The sequence below is a fragment of the Chiloscyllium plagiosum genome, unplaced genomic scaffold, assembly GCF_037043375.1.
Source record: "Chiloscyllium plagiosum isolate Xiang-an unplaced genomic scaffold, Cpla_swu_hap1 HiC_scaffold_27, whole genome shotgun sequence".
Taxonomy (NCBI): domain Eukaryota; kingdom Metazoa; phylum Chordata; class Chondrichthyes; order Orectolobiformes; family Hemiscylliidae; genus Chiloscyllium; species Chiloscyllium plagiosum.
The window spans coordinates 77,695,527-77,710,390 of NW_028270165.1; the positions used below are offsets into that span (position 1 = coordinate 77,695,527).

General features: G+C 45.0%; 1 protein-coding gene across 1 annotated transcript; it reads left to right on the forward strand.

The window, feature by feature from the left end:
• The first annotated feature begins 225 nt into the window (after positions 1 to 225).
• Positions 226 to 885, forward strand: LOC148144619 (uncharacterized). Its single transcript, XM_087975425.1, has one exon. It carries the CDS (start codon positions 226 to 228, stop codon positions 883 to 885), a length of 660 nt encoding a protein of 219 aa, XP_087831551.1.
• The last annotated feature ends 13,979 nt before the right edge of the window (positions 886 to 14,864 follow it).

Sequence of the window (14,864 nt, forward strand, 5' to 3'; positions counted from 1 at the left end):
TCAATCCATCAGGACCGCAACAATTTTTGACTATGATTCTGTGAGAAGGAGCAAAGCTTTTTGGTTCCTGTTTGAGTATGTTTTCAGCATCAGTGGGACTGGATGAGAGACTCTACCGTTGCAGCGCACTGAGTGTGGAACGTGAAACAGTTATGCGGCCTGGAAAGAGAAATTCACAGCAGGGAAGGGCTGTACACATGTTTGTGTGTGGCTGAAGCTTTGGCCATGGAGAAACCCGAGGAATCCCGCCCCATGGAGAAACCGTGGAAGTGTGGCGACTGTGGGAAAGGCTTCCGTGCCCCGTCTGCCCTGGAGACTCATCGGCGCAGTCACACCGGGGAGAGGCCCTTCAGCTGCTCAAAGTGTGGGAAACATTTCACTCGCTCCTCCCACCTGCTGGCCCACCGGCGGATTCATAATGTTGAGAAGCCCTTCCACTGCCCTGAATGTGGAAAGGCCTTTAGTAATTCCTCCCTTCTGCTGGCCCACCAGCGGGTCCACACCAGGGAGAAGCCCTTCAGCTGTCCAGAGTGCGGGAAGAGTTTCACCCGTTCGTCGCACCTGCTTACCCACCGGTGGGTGCACACTGGCGAGAGGCCGTTTAAATATCCCATGTGCGGAAGGGGCTTCAGTGATTCCTCTGACCTACTGTTGCATCGGTGGGTCCACACGGGCGAGAGGCCCTTCAGCTGCCCTGAGTGCGGGAAGGGCTTTATCCGCTCCTCCAACCTGCTGACCCACCGGCGGGTCCACACGGGGGAGAAACTGTTCGCTTGCCCTGAGTGTGGGCGGAGGTTCACATCGCCCTGCAGTTTGCGGGGGCACCAGCGCTCCCAACAATCAGATTCCACTGGTGATGTTGCTGTGGGTCACCCCCAGGACTGAACCTCCTGCCCTTTCTGAAAATGGGTGCAGTTGGAGAGTCGGTGAGCTTTTGTTATTTTCTGCTGGTCTGATCAACCCCCTCCCTGACCCTCACAGCACCAGAGAATCATTCCATCATTCCTGATGAAGGGCTTTTGCCCGAAGTGTCGATTTTCCTGCTCCTCAGATGCTGTCTGACCTGCTGTGCTTTTCCAGCACCATTCTAATCTGGACCCAGGAGGTGGGAGAACACAGTAAGGCAGGCAGCACCAGGAGATGGAGAAGTCAGTGATTCTAGCATTAACCCTCCTCCTGAAGAAGGGTTCTTCCCAACCCATTGACTTCTCTATCAGAAACAATTTACCAGGATGTTGCCGGGGGTTGGAGGGTTTGAGCTGCAGGGAGAGGCTATTTGGCTGGACGAGAGATTGAAAAGAGATATAAGGGGCAATGTTTTCATGCAGAGGGTCATGTGTGTATGGAATGAGCTGCCAGAGAAAGTGGTGGCTGGTACAATTATACCATTTAGAACGCATCTGGTTTCAGACATGAACAAAAGAAGGATATGGGCTAAATACTGACAAATGGAACGAGATTAATTTAGGATATCCTGTCAGCACAGCTGGGTTGGACCAAATGGTCTGTTTCTGTGCTGAACATCTCTATAGCAACCGGTCCTGATGTAAGTTTTAAAATTGAGTCCAAATAACTTTGAATAGTTCAGTCTTGTTGAGCTCACCTCCTGAAAGGTTTCAAATGAATCCCTCCAAGTGGTACTGTTTAAAAATGCTGAGTTGGACAAAGTATCCCATTAGGTTTGATACAAACCCATAGCTGAAGAAGTCAGAAGTCACATGACACCATGTTACAGTCCAACAGGTTTATTTGAAATCCCAATCTTTAGGAGCATTGCTCCTTCATCGGTGCTGCCTCCTTCGTCACTTCACCTGATGAAGGAGCAGCACTCTGTAAACTCGTGAGTTCAAATATTGGACTCTAATCTGGTACTGTGAATTCTGACCTCGTCCACCAAACTCCAACACCGGCATCTCCACATTAGAGTTGATGAATGAGATCTGATTTTATTCGGCATGATTTAGTGAGATACTCATCTAGAAACTCAAAATTGTCGGAGCGACAAAGAGAAGCAAGTTATGGAGTCCTATAGCAGTCCTTCAGCTCAAGCTGGTCCATGCCGACCAAAATGTCCATCAACGCTAACCCCATTTCCCTGCACTTGGCCCGTATCCTTCCATACCTTTCCTATCCACATGTTTGTCCAAATGTCTTTTACACGTTGTTAATGTACCCACCTCAACCACTTCCGCTGGCAGCCCATTCCATACGTGAACCAAACTGTGTAAATGTTTTGCCCCACATGTCTTTTTACAATCTCTCTCCTCTCGCTGTAAAAATGTGCCCCTGGTCTTGAAATTCCCCGCCTTCAGGAAGAAACAACAGCCCTTAACCCTATCTATACTCCTCATCATTTTATAAACTTCCCCTTTCAATCTCCTCTGCACCTGTGGAAAAACCATCCCAGCCTATCCAACCTTAATTCCAATTCGCTAATAATGGTGCAGTGACGATTTCAACTGTGTGTGTCAAGGATCTCTCATTTCTCAGCCAATGCTGTACCTCTTAAGTTCATCTGATCTTAAAGTGAATGGTACCCATTCATTTAAGATGTCTGTGGTTTCTGTACAAAGTCAGTCCTCCTTGGGAAATAGCCAGTGGTGCCTTATATTCCCATGGGCTGCTTCTGACCAAGTTTGTAAGCTCTGTTTTGAGATGTATGAATAAAACTTCACAATAAAAGATTAATACAGCCTTTATTCATGACTCATTATTTATAGGTGTGATTAAGAGGCTTCTCCAAATTAGTCGATGTGTATGTAATAAGTTGTGAAACTTGAAAGGGTTCTGAAAAGTTTTCAAAGGATGCTGCCAGACTTGGAGAGTTTGAGCTGTTGGGAGGGGCTGAAATAGACTGGGGATATTTTCCCTGAAGTGTCAGAGGTTGAGGAGTGACCTTATAGAGGTTTATAAAATCCATGAGGGGCATGGATAGGGTAAATAGACAAGGTGTTTTTCCCCCAGAGTAGGGGAGACCAGAACTGGAGAGCTTAGGTTTAGGCTGGGATGGAGGTTGGGGGGTGGGTAGTTTAACAGGGACCTAAGGGGCAACTTTTTCTCCTAGTGGTGGTGTGTGTATGGAATGAGCTGCCAGAGGAAGTGATGGAGACTGGTATAATTACATCATTTAAAAGACATCTGGATGGGTATATGAGCCAAAATGCTGACAAATTGGAGTAGATTAACTTTGGGATATCTGGTCAGCATGGACGAGTTGGCCCCAAGGGTCTATTTCTGTGCTGTGTATCTTGACAACTCTATAATAGGACAAGATAGGGCTTTCGGGTTCACACACAAAGAAACCGTCAGTAACGTTGGTTTTCAGAGTTCAGTCAAGGCACTGTGGTATTTTTAGAGACTTAGAGTCATAGAGGTGTACTGCATGAACACAGACCCTTCGATCCAACTTGTCTGTGCTGACCAGATGTTTTAAATTAATCGAGTCCCATTTGCCAGCCCAAATCCTTCTAAACCATTCCAATTCATGTACCCATCCAGATGCCGTTTAAGTGTTGTAATTGTACTAACCTCCACCATTTCCTCTGGCAGCTCATTCCATATGCGCACCACCCTCTGTGTAAGAAAGCTGCCCCTTAGGTCCCTTCTAAATTTTTACCCTCTCACAGTAAACCTGTAGTTCTAGACTATCGCATCCCAGGGAAAAGATTTTGACTATTTACCCTATCCGTGCCCCTCTTATGATTTTATTAACCTCCTATAACATCATCCCAGTCTCCGATACTCCAGAGAAAATGCCTGCAACTTATTCAGCCTGTCCCTGTTGCTCAAAACTTCCAACCCTGGCAATATCCTTGTAAATCTTCTCTGAACCCTTTCAAGTTTCACAACATCCTTCTTGGGGACACAATTTGCTGGTATACAGTTTTATGGACCAGGGCAGACCTCAAAGCATTCTAAGAAGGTAGCCCAGACCTTAACTTTATTTGGTGTTTTAGGCAGAGATATCCCGGGAATGATGCAGCTGGTCAAACCACTTGGCTTCCAGGAAAACAGTGCGTACTTACACGCCGCCGATCGAAACACAAGCAAAAGAAAGCAGAATTTAGAATAGCAGCCGTTTGAAAATGCAACCAACATGATTTCCCCACAACTTAAGAAAGGAGCAGTTCTGATTTCTGCAACATTCCCATAAACATACCCCTTTGGCAAAAGAAAGTTCAGTTTAAATACAAGTTCTTACAGGAGAAATATTGGAGAGAGAGTCAGCCAGAAACATCTGTTGAATCAGAGAACCTTTCCTCTCCCAGCGGCTTCAGGCAGACTGTTTGCTGAAATCCAAACCAAGCCGGGATAAGACATTGAGAGAATTGGCCACTCCCCTTTTGTTGTAGAAGTGTTTTAGAAAAAAAATCTCAAATCCTTTTCCCTGATTGTTGCCTTAGCCAGTATCTGTTAGCCATAATCGAAGTCTCTTAGCCCAGATGAATCAGAACCTCTGCCTTTTACAACCCCTCTTGGGAAAATAACAAAAACAGCACAATCATCTTAAAGGAGCAACACTGAGCACCTGAACTAAAACAGTTGGATCAAAAGGCTGTACAGTTAGCAGTCCAAATAATGGGTTTTCAATTTAGTCAATCAATTTAAACCAGGTCCTTTGGCTACCAAAACCTATTAAATTTAAGTCTGATAGGATTGGTCCTCTGTTGTCAAAACCATTGTAAAAGACTCATAGGGCATCAAGTGTATAAGAGAAGGGGGCAGTCGGACAGAGCCCCAGAGCTAACTCCCCATCGCTAGAGCCAAGACTCGTCAGCACTAGAGAGAGAAATTGGCTCTGACAATCATCTGCACATTAGACAAAGCATCATTTACAAAGAAAAGGCAGAATTTGTAGGAGGCGTTCCTGACAGGAGATTTGATGGAAGGCGGCACAGAGTATTCCAGAAGGGAGACAACCTAGCTGTAATCTGAGAGACTAAATTCTATTTTTTTGTTATATTAATGGATCTTGTATTTATTGGAACAGCATACAACAAGAATCTTGTTTTATTCCAGAACAGTCAGTAGTTCGAAGGGATTTATTTGGTTTGCTAATAGTTCAGTTCACTGTTGAATACATAAATTGCCAATTGTTGATTTTAAAGTGTCAGGCTTTTATTTTTATTTTTAACACTAGAACAGGTTACACCATTTTTCACACTAATTTTACACATTACAGGGCAATTTTGCATGTTTCGATTTGAGATCTTTGAGAGGAGAGGGAGTTCAGCGTTCGTTTTATAACAGTATTGACGTGACATTCTGCTGAATGCAATGGAGTCATTATTAATCCCAGCCTCTCGCTCTGGTTGTGGATGAATTGCCTTAATTTCACTACTGACACAGAAACTGCACAATCAACTGTTGAAACAATGATTTACACTTCATTGCAGGCAACAAACAAAAATAAAACTTTTCAAGTAAGTAAGTTCAGCCTCACCCCCCCATCTTGGCTATCACCCGATTAATGCGGAATTTAACAGGGTTTCCATTGAGTATTCATCTCTGGAAGTGTCCAGGAACTTGATGTTGTTCTTCCAACTATGCTGCTGAATTGTTCTGGAATTGAATTCTGGTTGAGTTTTCAAATTTGTGGTGTGACGTTTCTTTGGATTCTACCACCACCTCCCCACATTCCTGGAGACCTTGGGTCTATAGCTTACCTTCTTATCCTTGACCTTTAGTTTGTTTGAAACAGCCTTTCCTGCAACTAACTCCTTTATGTCAGGGCCTTCCTTCCACAGACAGACTTAATTGTCCTTATGTCAATATTAAACGCCGTTATCTCATCTGTCCAAAGAGACAGCTCGTTATTTTGTCTCCTTCTTCCTAGGGATGGTTAACTAGCATGTTGTTTTTTGACTCCCTTATAGTAGTTTCTCATTGGCCTATTTGTTTCTTGATCCAGAAAGAGTTATTGCTGACGCGTGAAGTTATGGAAGTTCTGGAGTTTACAGGACCACACCGAATTTCACTCGGACCCCTCCAGGGATAACTATTCCCCCTGCGATATTGGCAGTTCCTGACATCCCTTGGTAGCCCAGACTACAATCCCCATGTTAGAAAATCTCTGGTGCTGCCCTGACACCAGACCGGTGTCCTTTGAACAGAAGGATTATGGAAGAAAATTCAGAAATCTGAAGTGCAAAGAGACTTGGGAGATCTAGTCCAGGATTCTCTCAAAGTAAACTTACAGGTTATAGAACATAGAACATAGAACAATACAGCACAGAACAGGCCCTTCGGCCCACGATGTTGTGCCGAACATTTGTCCTAGCTTAAGCACCCATCCATGTACCTATCCAATTGCCGCTTAAAGGTCACCAAAGATTCTGACTCTACCACTCCCACAGGCAGCGCATTCCATGCCCCCACCACTCTCTGGGTAAAGAACCCACCCCTGACATCTCCCCTATACCTTCCACCCTTCACCTTAAATTTATGTCCCCTTGTAACACTCTGTTGTACCCGGGGAAAAGGTTTCTGACTGTCTACTCTATCTATTCCTCTGATCATCTTATAAACCTCTATCAAGTCACCCCTCATCCTTCGCCGTTCCAACGAGGAAAGGCCTAGCACTCTCAAGCTATCCTCGTACGACCTATTCTCCATTCCAGGCAACATCCTGGTAAATCTCCTCTGCACTCTCTCCAAAGCTTCCACATCTTCCCTAAAGTGAGGCGACCAGAACTGCACACAGTACTCCACATGTGGCCTAACCAAAGTCCTGTACAGTTGCAACATCACTTCACGACTCTTGAATTCAATCCATCTGCTAATGAACGCTAATACACCATAGGCCTTCTTACAAGCTCTATCCACCTGAGTGGCAACTTTCAAAGACCTATGAACATAGACCCCAAGTTCCCTCTGTTCCTCCACCTTACTAAGAACCCTACCGTTAACCCTGTATTCCGCATTCTTATTTGTCTTTCCAAAATGGACAACCTCACACTTGGCAGGTTGAACTCCATCTGCCACTCCTCAGCCCAGCTCTGCATCATATCCAAGTCCCTTTGCAGCCGACAAGAGCCCTCCTCACTATCTACAACTCTACCAATCTTCGTATCATCTGCAAATTTACTGACCCACCCTTCGACTCCCTCATCCAAATCATTAATAAAAATTACGAACAGCAGAGGACCCAGAACTGATCCCTGCGGAACTCCACTTGTAACTGGGCTCCAGGCTGAATATTTACCATCTACCACCACTCTCTGACTTCGACCAGTTAGCCAGTTTTCTATCCAATTGGCCAAATTTCCCTCTATCCCATGCCACCTGACTTTCAGCATAAGCCTACCATGGGGAACCTTATCAAATGCCTTACTAAAAATCCATGTATACTACATCCACTGCTCTACCCTCATCCACATGCTTGGTCACCTCCTCAAAGAATTCAATCAGACTTGTAAGGCAAGACCTACCCTTTACAAATCCATGCTGGCTGTCCCTAATCAAGCAGTGTCTTTCCAGATACTCATAAATCCTATCCCTCAGTACCCTTTCCATTACTTTACCTACCACCGAAGTAAGACTAACTGGCCTGTAATTCCCGGGGTTATCCCTATTCCCTTTTTTGAACAGGGGCACAACATTCACCACTCTCCAGTCCCCTGGTACCACCCCCGTTGACAGTGAAGATGAAAAGATCATTGCCAACGGTACTGCAATTTCCTCTCTTGCTTCCCACATAATCCTAGGATATATCCCATCGGGCCCGGGGGACTTGTCTATCCTCAAGTTGTTCAAAATATCCAACACATCTTCCTTCCTAACATGTACCTCCTCTAGCTTACCAGTCCGTTTCACACTCTCCTCTTCAACAATATGGTTCCTCTCATTCGTAAATACTGAAGAAAAGTACTCATTCAAGACCTCTCCTATCTCTTCCGACTCAATACACAGTCTCCCACTACTGTCCTTGATAGGACCTACCCTCGTTCTCGTCATTCTCATGTTTCTCACAGACGCATAAAATGCCTTTGGGTTATCCTTGATCCTATCCGCCAGAGATTTTTCATGCCCTCTCTTGGCTCTCCTAATCCCTTTCTTCAGGTCCCTTCTGGCTATCCTGTATCAGTCCCTTCTGGCTATCCTGTTGAGTCAGTAGTAAAGAAGGCAAATGCAACAATGTCATTTATTTTGACAGAATTTGAATATAAAGGTAGGGATGTACTTCTGAGGCCATGTGAGGCTCCAGTCAGGCCACATTTGGAATATTGTGTGCAGTTTTGGACCCCATATATCAGGAAGGATGTACTGGCCCTGGAGTGTATTCAGAGGAGGTTCACAAGAATGGTCCCAGGAATAAACAGTTAACATATGAGGAACATTTCAGGACGCTAGGTCTCTACTTAATGGAATTTAGAAGGATGGGATAGGACTTAATTGAGACATACAGAATACTGAACGGCCCGGACAGTGTGGATGTTGGGAAAATGTTTCCAGTCGTAGGAGAGACTAGGACCTGAGGGCACAGCCTTCGAGTAAAGGGATTCAGAATGGAGATAAGGAGAAACTTCTTCAGCCAGAGAATGGTGAATCTATGGAATTCACTCCCACAGAAGGCTGTGGAGGCCAGGTTACTAAATATATTTAGGACGGAGATAGGTTCTTGATTACCATAGGGCTAAGAGCAGCAAGGAGTGGACATGAAAAGTCCTTAGTTGGTAGGATTAGGGAAAACCCTAAGGCTTTCTATAGGTATGTCAGGAATAAAAGGGTAGGAATAGGTCCAGTCAAGGATAGTAGTGGGAAGTTGCGTGTGGAGGCTGAAGAGATTGGGGAGACACTGAATGAATACTTTTCGTCAGTATTCACTCAGGAACAGGACATTAGATTAGATTACATTACAGTGTGGAAACAGGCCCTTCGGCCCAACAAGTCCACTCCGACCTGCCGAAGCGCAACCCACGCATACCCCTACATGTACCCCTAACCTAACACTACGGGCAATTTAGCATAGCCAATTCACCTGACCTGCACATCTTTGGACTGTGGGAGGAAACCGGAGCACCCAGGGGAAACCCACACAGACACGGGGAGAACATGCAAACTCCACACAGTCAGTCGCCTGAGGCGGGAATTGAACCCGGGTCTCTGGCGCTGTGAGGCAGCAGTGCTAGCCACTGTGCCACCGTGCTGCCCACATTGTTGCCAATGTGAATATTGAGTCACAATTAATTAGAATGGACGGCTTTGAGGTATGTAGGGAAGAGGTGTTGGAAATTCTGGAAATGGTGAAAATAGATAAGTCCCCTGGGCCTGATGACATTTATCCTGGGATTCTCTGGGAAGCAAGGGAGGAGATTGCAGAGCCATTGGCCTTGATTTTTATGTCCTCGTAGTCTATAGGAGTAGTGCCAGTAGACTGGGGGATAGCAAATATGGTTCCCTTGTTCAAGAAGGGGAGTAGGGATAAGCCTAGTAACTATAGACCGGTGAGTCTCACTTCTGTTGTGGGCAAAGTCTTAGAGAGAATTGTAAGGTATAGGATTTATGAACATCTGGATAGGAATAATGTGATCAAGGATAGTCAGCATGGTTTTGTGAAGGGCAGGTCGTGCCTCACAAACCTTATTGAATTCTTTGAGAAGGTGACTAAGGAGGTAGATGAGGGTAAAGCGGTAGATGTGGTGTATATGGATTTTAGTAAGGCGTTTGATGTATGGTAGACTATTGCAAAAAATACGTAGGTATGGCATTGAGGGTGAGTTGGAGGTTTGGATTAAGAATTGGCTGGCTGGAAGAAGACAGAGGGTAGTAGTTGATGGCAAAGGTTCACCTTGGAGTGCCGTCACTAGCGGTGTTCCGCAAGGATCTGTTTTGGGACCATTGCTGTTTGTCATTTTTATAAATGACCTGGAGGAGGGGCTAGAAGGTTGGGTGAGCAAGTTTGCGGATGATACGAAAGTCGGTGGAGTTGTTGACAGTGAGGAAGGATGTGTCAGGTTACAGCGGGATATAGATAAGTTGCAGAGCTGGGCAGAAAGGTGGCAAATGGAGTTCAATGTAGGTAAGTGTGAGGTGATTCACTTTGGTAAGAGTAACAAAAATACGGGGTACTGGGCTAATGGTCAGATACTTGGTAGTGTGGATGAGCAGAGGGATCTTGGTGTCCATGTACATAGATCTCTGAAAGTTGCCACCCAGGTAAATAGTGCGGTGAAGAAGGCATATGGCGTATTGGCTTTTATTGGTAGAGGAATTGAGTTCCAGAGCCCTGAGGTCATTTGCAGTTGTATAAGACTCTGGTGCGGCAGCATCTGGAGTATTGTGTGCAGTTTTGGTAGCCATACTGTAGGAAGGATGTGGAGGCACTGGAAGGGTGCAGAGGAGGTTTACCAGGATGTTGCCTGGTATAGTAGGAAGATCATATGAGGAAAGGCTGAGGCACTTGGGGCTGTTTTCATTGGAGAAAAGAAGGTTTAGGGGTGACTTGATAGAGGTGTACAAAATGATTAGGGGTTTAGATAGGGTTGACCATGAGAACCTTTTCCCATGTATGGACTCAGCTATTACAAGGGGGCATAGCTTTAAATTAAGGGGGGGTAGATATAGGACAGATGTTAGGGGTAGGTTCTTCACTCAGCGAATCGTGAATTCATGGAATGCCCTGCCAGTAGCAGTGGTGGACTCTCCCTCTTTATGGGCATTTAAACGGGCATTGGATAGGCATATGGAGGATAGTGGGCTAGTGTAGGTTAGGTGGGCTTGGATCGGCGCAACATCGAGGGCCGAAGGGCCTGTACTGCGCTGTATTCTTCTATGTTCAATGTTCTATAGGGATCGAGGGTATGGGGAGAAAGTGAAAGAATGGGGTTGATAACCTAATCAGCCAGGATTGAATGATGCTCGTGGTTAATGTTTGTTCGTTAGATAATAAACCAGAAATAGGGATCTCCCAGGATTCTTATAGTGCCCTACTTCAGTAATTCTCTAACTATTCTCTATTTCACTTGCATCTAAACATTATTATCCAGCTATGATATATAACGATATTTACATCAACAGAAATAAAGCATCTGTTATCAAATAGACAGATATACAGCACAGAAATAGACCTCTTCTCTCTCATGCATATGCGCACACACACGCACACACACCCGTCTAAGGGTGAAATTGTATTTGCAGAATTATATTCTATTTTGCTTAAAAAATGCACAATCTGCGGGCAGTCCATGTAGGCAGTCAATACATGTAACATTTTGTAAATTCCACTTTGGAAATAGAACCAGTCTGTCTCAAAACTGAGATACAAACAGGCTCTGACTTCACACTTTTAATGCTTTATCTGAGCTGAGATCTCTCCTTTTGTTCTAAAACCTTAAGTTATCTCGAGAAGGTGACTGATGAGAAGTTTTTGGATTTAAATGTTAATGACACCTGTGCCCATTCTAAAAGATGAAACACTTAACAATCCAAGTTAGTTCAATATATAATTTCAGTGGCATGATACTGTAATGTTTTGCTATAAATTCTGTGCCTTCTCCAAACCACCTGATGAAGGAGCAGCGCTCCAAAACCTAGTGCTTCCAAATAAACTTGTTGGACTATAACCTGGTGCTGTGTGATTTTTAAGTTTGTCCAGGTTGGGGTGGTTTGGCTCTGCTGATACCCATAGTGTTCAGGACTGTGGAGGTTAGGTGCATTAGTCAGGGGTAAATGTAGAGCAATAGGGGTAGGGGAATGGGTCTGGGTGAGGTAACTCTTCAGAGGGTCGGTGTGGACTCGTTGGGCCGAGTGGCCTGCTTCCACACTGTTGGAATTCTATGAAGGGAAGGGATTTTTGCAAACTGCGCGCTCGTCCCATTCTACAGCAGGGCAGCGCAGACGCAGTGTGGTCCAGCCGGCCCACCGTCCGGAGCTCGCGCAATGCAGGAACCGCCGTTGGCTTCTGTCCGCCCATCGCCCCATTGTTGATGTCATAATGCGGAAGTGGCCCTGTTAGTTTTAAATCGAAGCCCTCATTCTCTGGGCAACACCTCAGCCTGGGAGGGCGGGAAAATGTGTTCACATCGCAACACGAGGGAATTCAAGGAGGGAGCAGACTCTCAAATGTGTTTGAATTACCTGGGTGAGAAGGGACTGAAGGATAGAGGTCGGGAAGGGGAAGGGGAAGGGGAAGGGGGAGGGGTAGATATCTTTTCTGTTTTTATGTATAAAATGCACCTGTTTCCAAAAATTAAATGCAACAGGTCAAAGTACAGCACGTTGTGGGATAGAGGTAAAGCAGTGTTGCTTCTGCAGCTATAATTGCTTCTGCAAGGAGATGAACTAACTTACACAATTGTATAATTGTTTCAGCAAAGAGCTGAGTCAGCTAAACTTAATTACAAAGATGAAACTATGTGAAGGGAGTCAGTTAAGATTAGGACAGGCAACAATGGAATATGTTACGGACAAGTAGATAAGGAGGATAGAGGGAATGAAAGGACACTGAGCCACACCAGCTCAGCAGTACACACCAGAACAAGCCAAGTTAGTTGCAAATAGGGGATAAAACAAACAAGAGTAAGAGGCGCCAGTCTTAGAGTAGTGGGAGAAGTAAACAAGGGTGGATCGCAGCTAGGCAAGGGCAGAATACAGTAAGGAATAGTGATAGGTTTGACATATAATATGCTAGGCCAATGAAGTAAATGGGGGAAGTACCGAGAGAAACTCAATTAAACTGTATAAATTGTGAAGTAATTTTTGGACCGGTGTGCCTACTTGTTAGCCACCCTTCTTGCAAGAATGTTTCAATAAAATTTGCTGCTTCACAATGTGACTTGGACTGAAATTTATTGATACGTGAGCTTTGTTTCTCACAACATGAAATATTCCTCATTGCAGTTTCAAGCTGGCTGCAACAGTTTTGCATCCACCTTGGCTCCGCCTTGGCTCCAGCACAATCAGCTTCATTCCCCAATCCCCAACTTCCCGTCCCGAGGCGTTAATGCTTCCAAGCCAACCAACAACAGTTCGGTTTGTCCCTCCATTCTTTCCCGGTTGTCATTTGGGCGTTTTGATGCTTTTCCCAATCCTCTGATTGAGTATAGGAGTTGGGAGGTTGTAACCATTGGTTACGCCACTTTTGGAATATTATGTGCAATTCTGGACTCCCTCCTGTCAGAAAGATGTTGTGAAACGTGAAATGGTTCCGAAAAAATTTACAAGGATGTTGCCAGGGTTTGAGCTGTATAGGCTGGAACTCTTTCCTTTGTGTGCTGGTGACTGAGGGGGTGACCTGAGAGATGTTTATAAAATCATGAGAGTATGGATAGGGTAAATAGACAAAGTTTTTTTTTCCCCTGTGATGGGGTACTGCAGAACTACAGGGTAATAGGTTTTGGGTGGGGGGTGTGGTGAGATCAAAATGGAACCTACGGGGCAACTTTTTCATTCAGAGGGTGGTGCATGTAAAGAATGAGCTGCCAGAGGAAGTGGTGGATGCTGGTACAATAATGACAGTTAAAAGGCACCTGGATGGGTATATGAATAGGAAGGGTTTGAGGGATATGGCTAAGTGCTGGCAGATTGGACCAAATTAAGTTAGGATTTCTGGTCGGCATGGACGATTTGGACCAGAAGGTCTGTTTCTGTACTATATATCTCCATGATTCTGGCTTGCCACTAATGTTTGCCACGTCTGTGTGTTCAGGTTCTCTCTGGTTGTTGGTGTCCATGCCTTGATGTCTCATTCCCACCATCAAGTATTCCACCCATCCCCCCCCCCGCCCCGCCAAGGTGGATGCAAAACTGTTGCAGCCAGCTTGAAACTGCAATGAGGAATATTTCATGTTGTGAGAAACAAAGCTCACGTATCAATAAATTTCAGTCCAAGTCACATTCTGAAGCAGCAAATTTTATTGAAACATTCTTGCAAGAAGGGTGGCTAACAAGTAGGCACACCGGTCCAAAAATTACTTCACAGTTTAACTATTTTGTGTCAGGTTATTTCTCAAGAACCTTCTTTTTTTTTTCTTTGCTTCCCAAAATCAGACCTGCTCACTCTCAGCAGTATCCCAATATCATAAAAGATATTAACTTTAATGTGGAGTTATTCAAAATTCAGAGAGATGTCAGTCTTGACGTTTTTGCTTTTCTGTCCCTGTCAGATCCTGAATCGCACTTTCAGGAAAATTAGTTGGGGGGGGAGGGGGTGGGGAGAGAGAGAGAGTGGGGTTGTGCTTTCAATGTTGTGGAATATGGGTGTAGGGATATGGATGGGTTGCGCTTCGGCGGGTCGGTGTGGACTTGTTGGGCCAAAGGGCCTGTTTCCACACTGTAAGTAATCTAATCTAATCTAATCTAATCTAATAACAAAAGAAATTAATTTTCCGCAGAAAGTAGAATTGCTGGTTCTGAATTTCCACCCTGGACTGACTTTTGTAATCTCTTTTTACACAGTATTTGAAGATCTGAGAACGGAAGTTTCAAAATCAGCAAATTTGGCTTATGTCCAAAATGTTGACGCTCCTGCTCCTTGGATGCTGCCTGACCCACTGTGTTTTTCCAGTGCAGCACTTTTCTACTCTGACTCTCCAGTCCTCACTTTCACGTCAATGCCTGACTGTCACTCAATCCATCGGAACTGCAATGATTTTTAGCTATGATTCTGTGAGAAGGAGTAAAGCTTTTTTGTTCCTGGTTTGGTACGTTTTCAGCATCAGTGGGACTGGATGAAAGACCCTACTGTTGCAGCGCACTGATTGTGAAGCCTGAAACAGTTATACGGCCTGGAAAGAGGAATTCACAACGGGGAGGGTCTGTACTTGCGTTTGTGTGCAGCTGAAGCTTCGGCCATGGAGAAACCTGAGGAATCCCGCCCCATGGAGAAACCCTGGAAGTGTGGGGACTGTGGGAAAGGCTTCCGT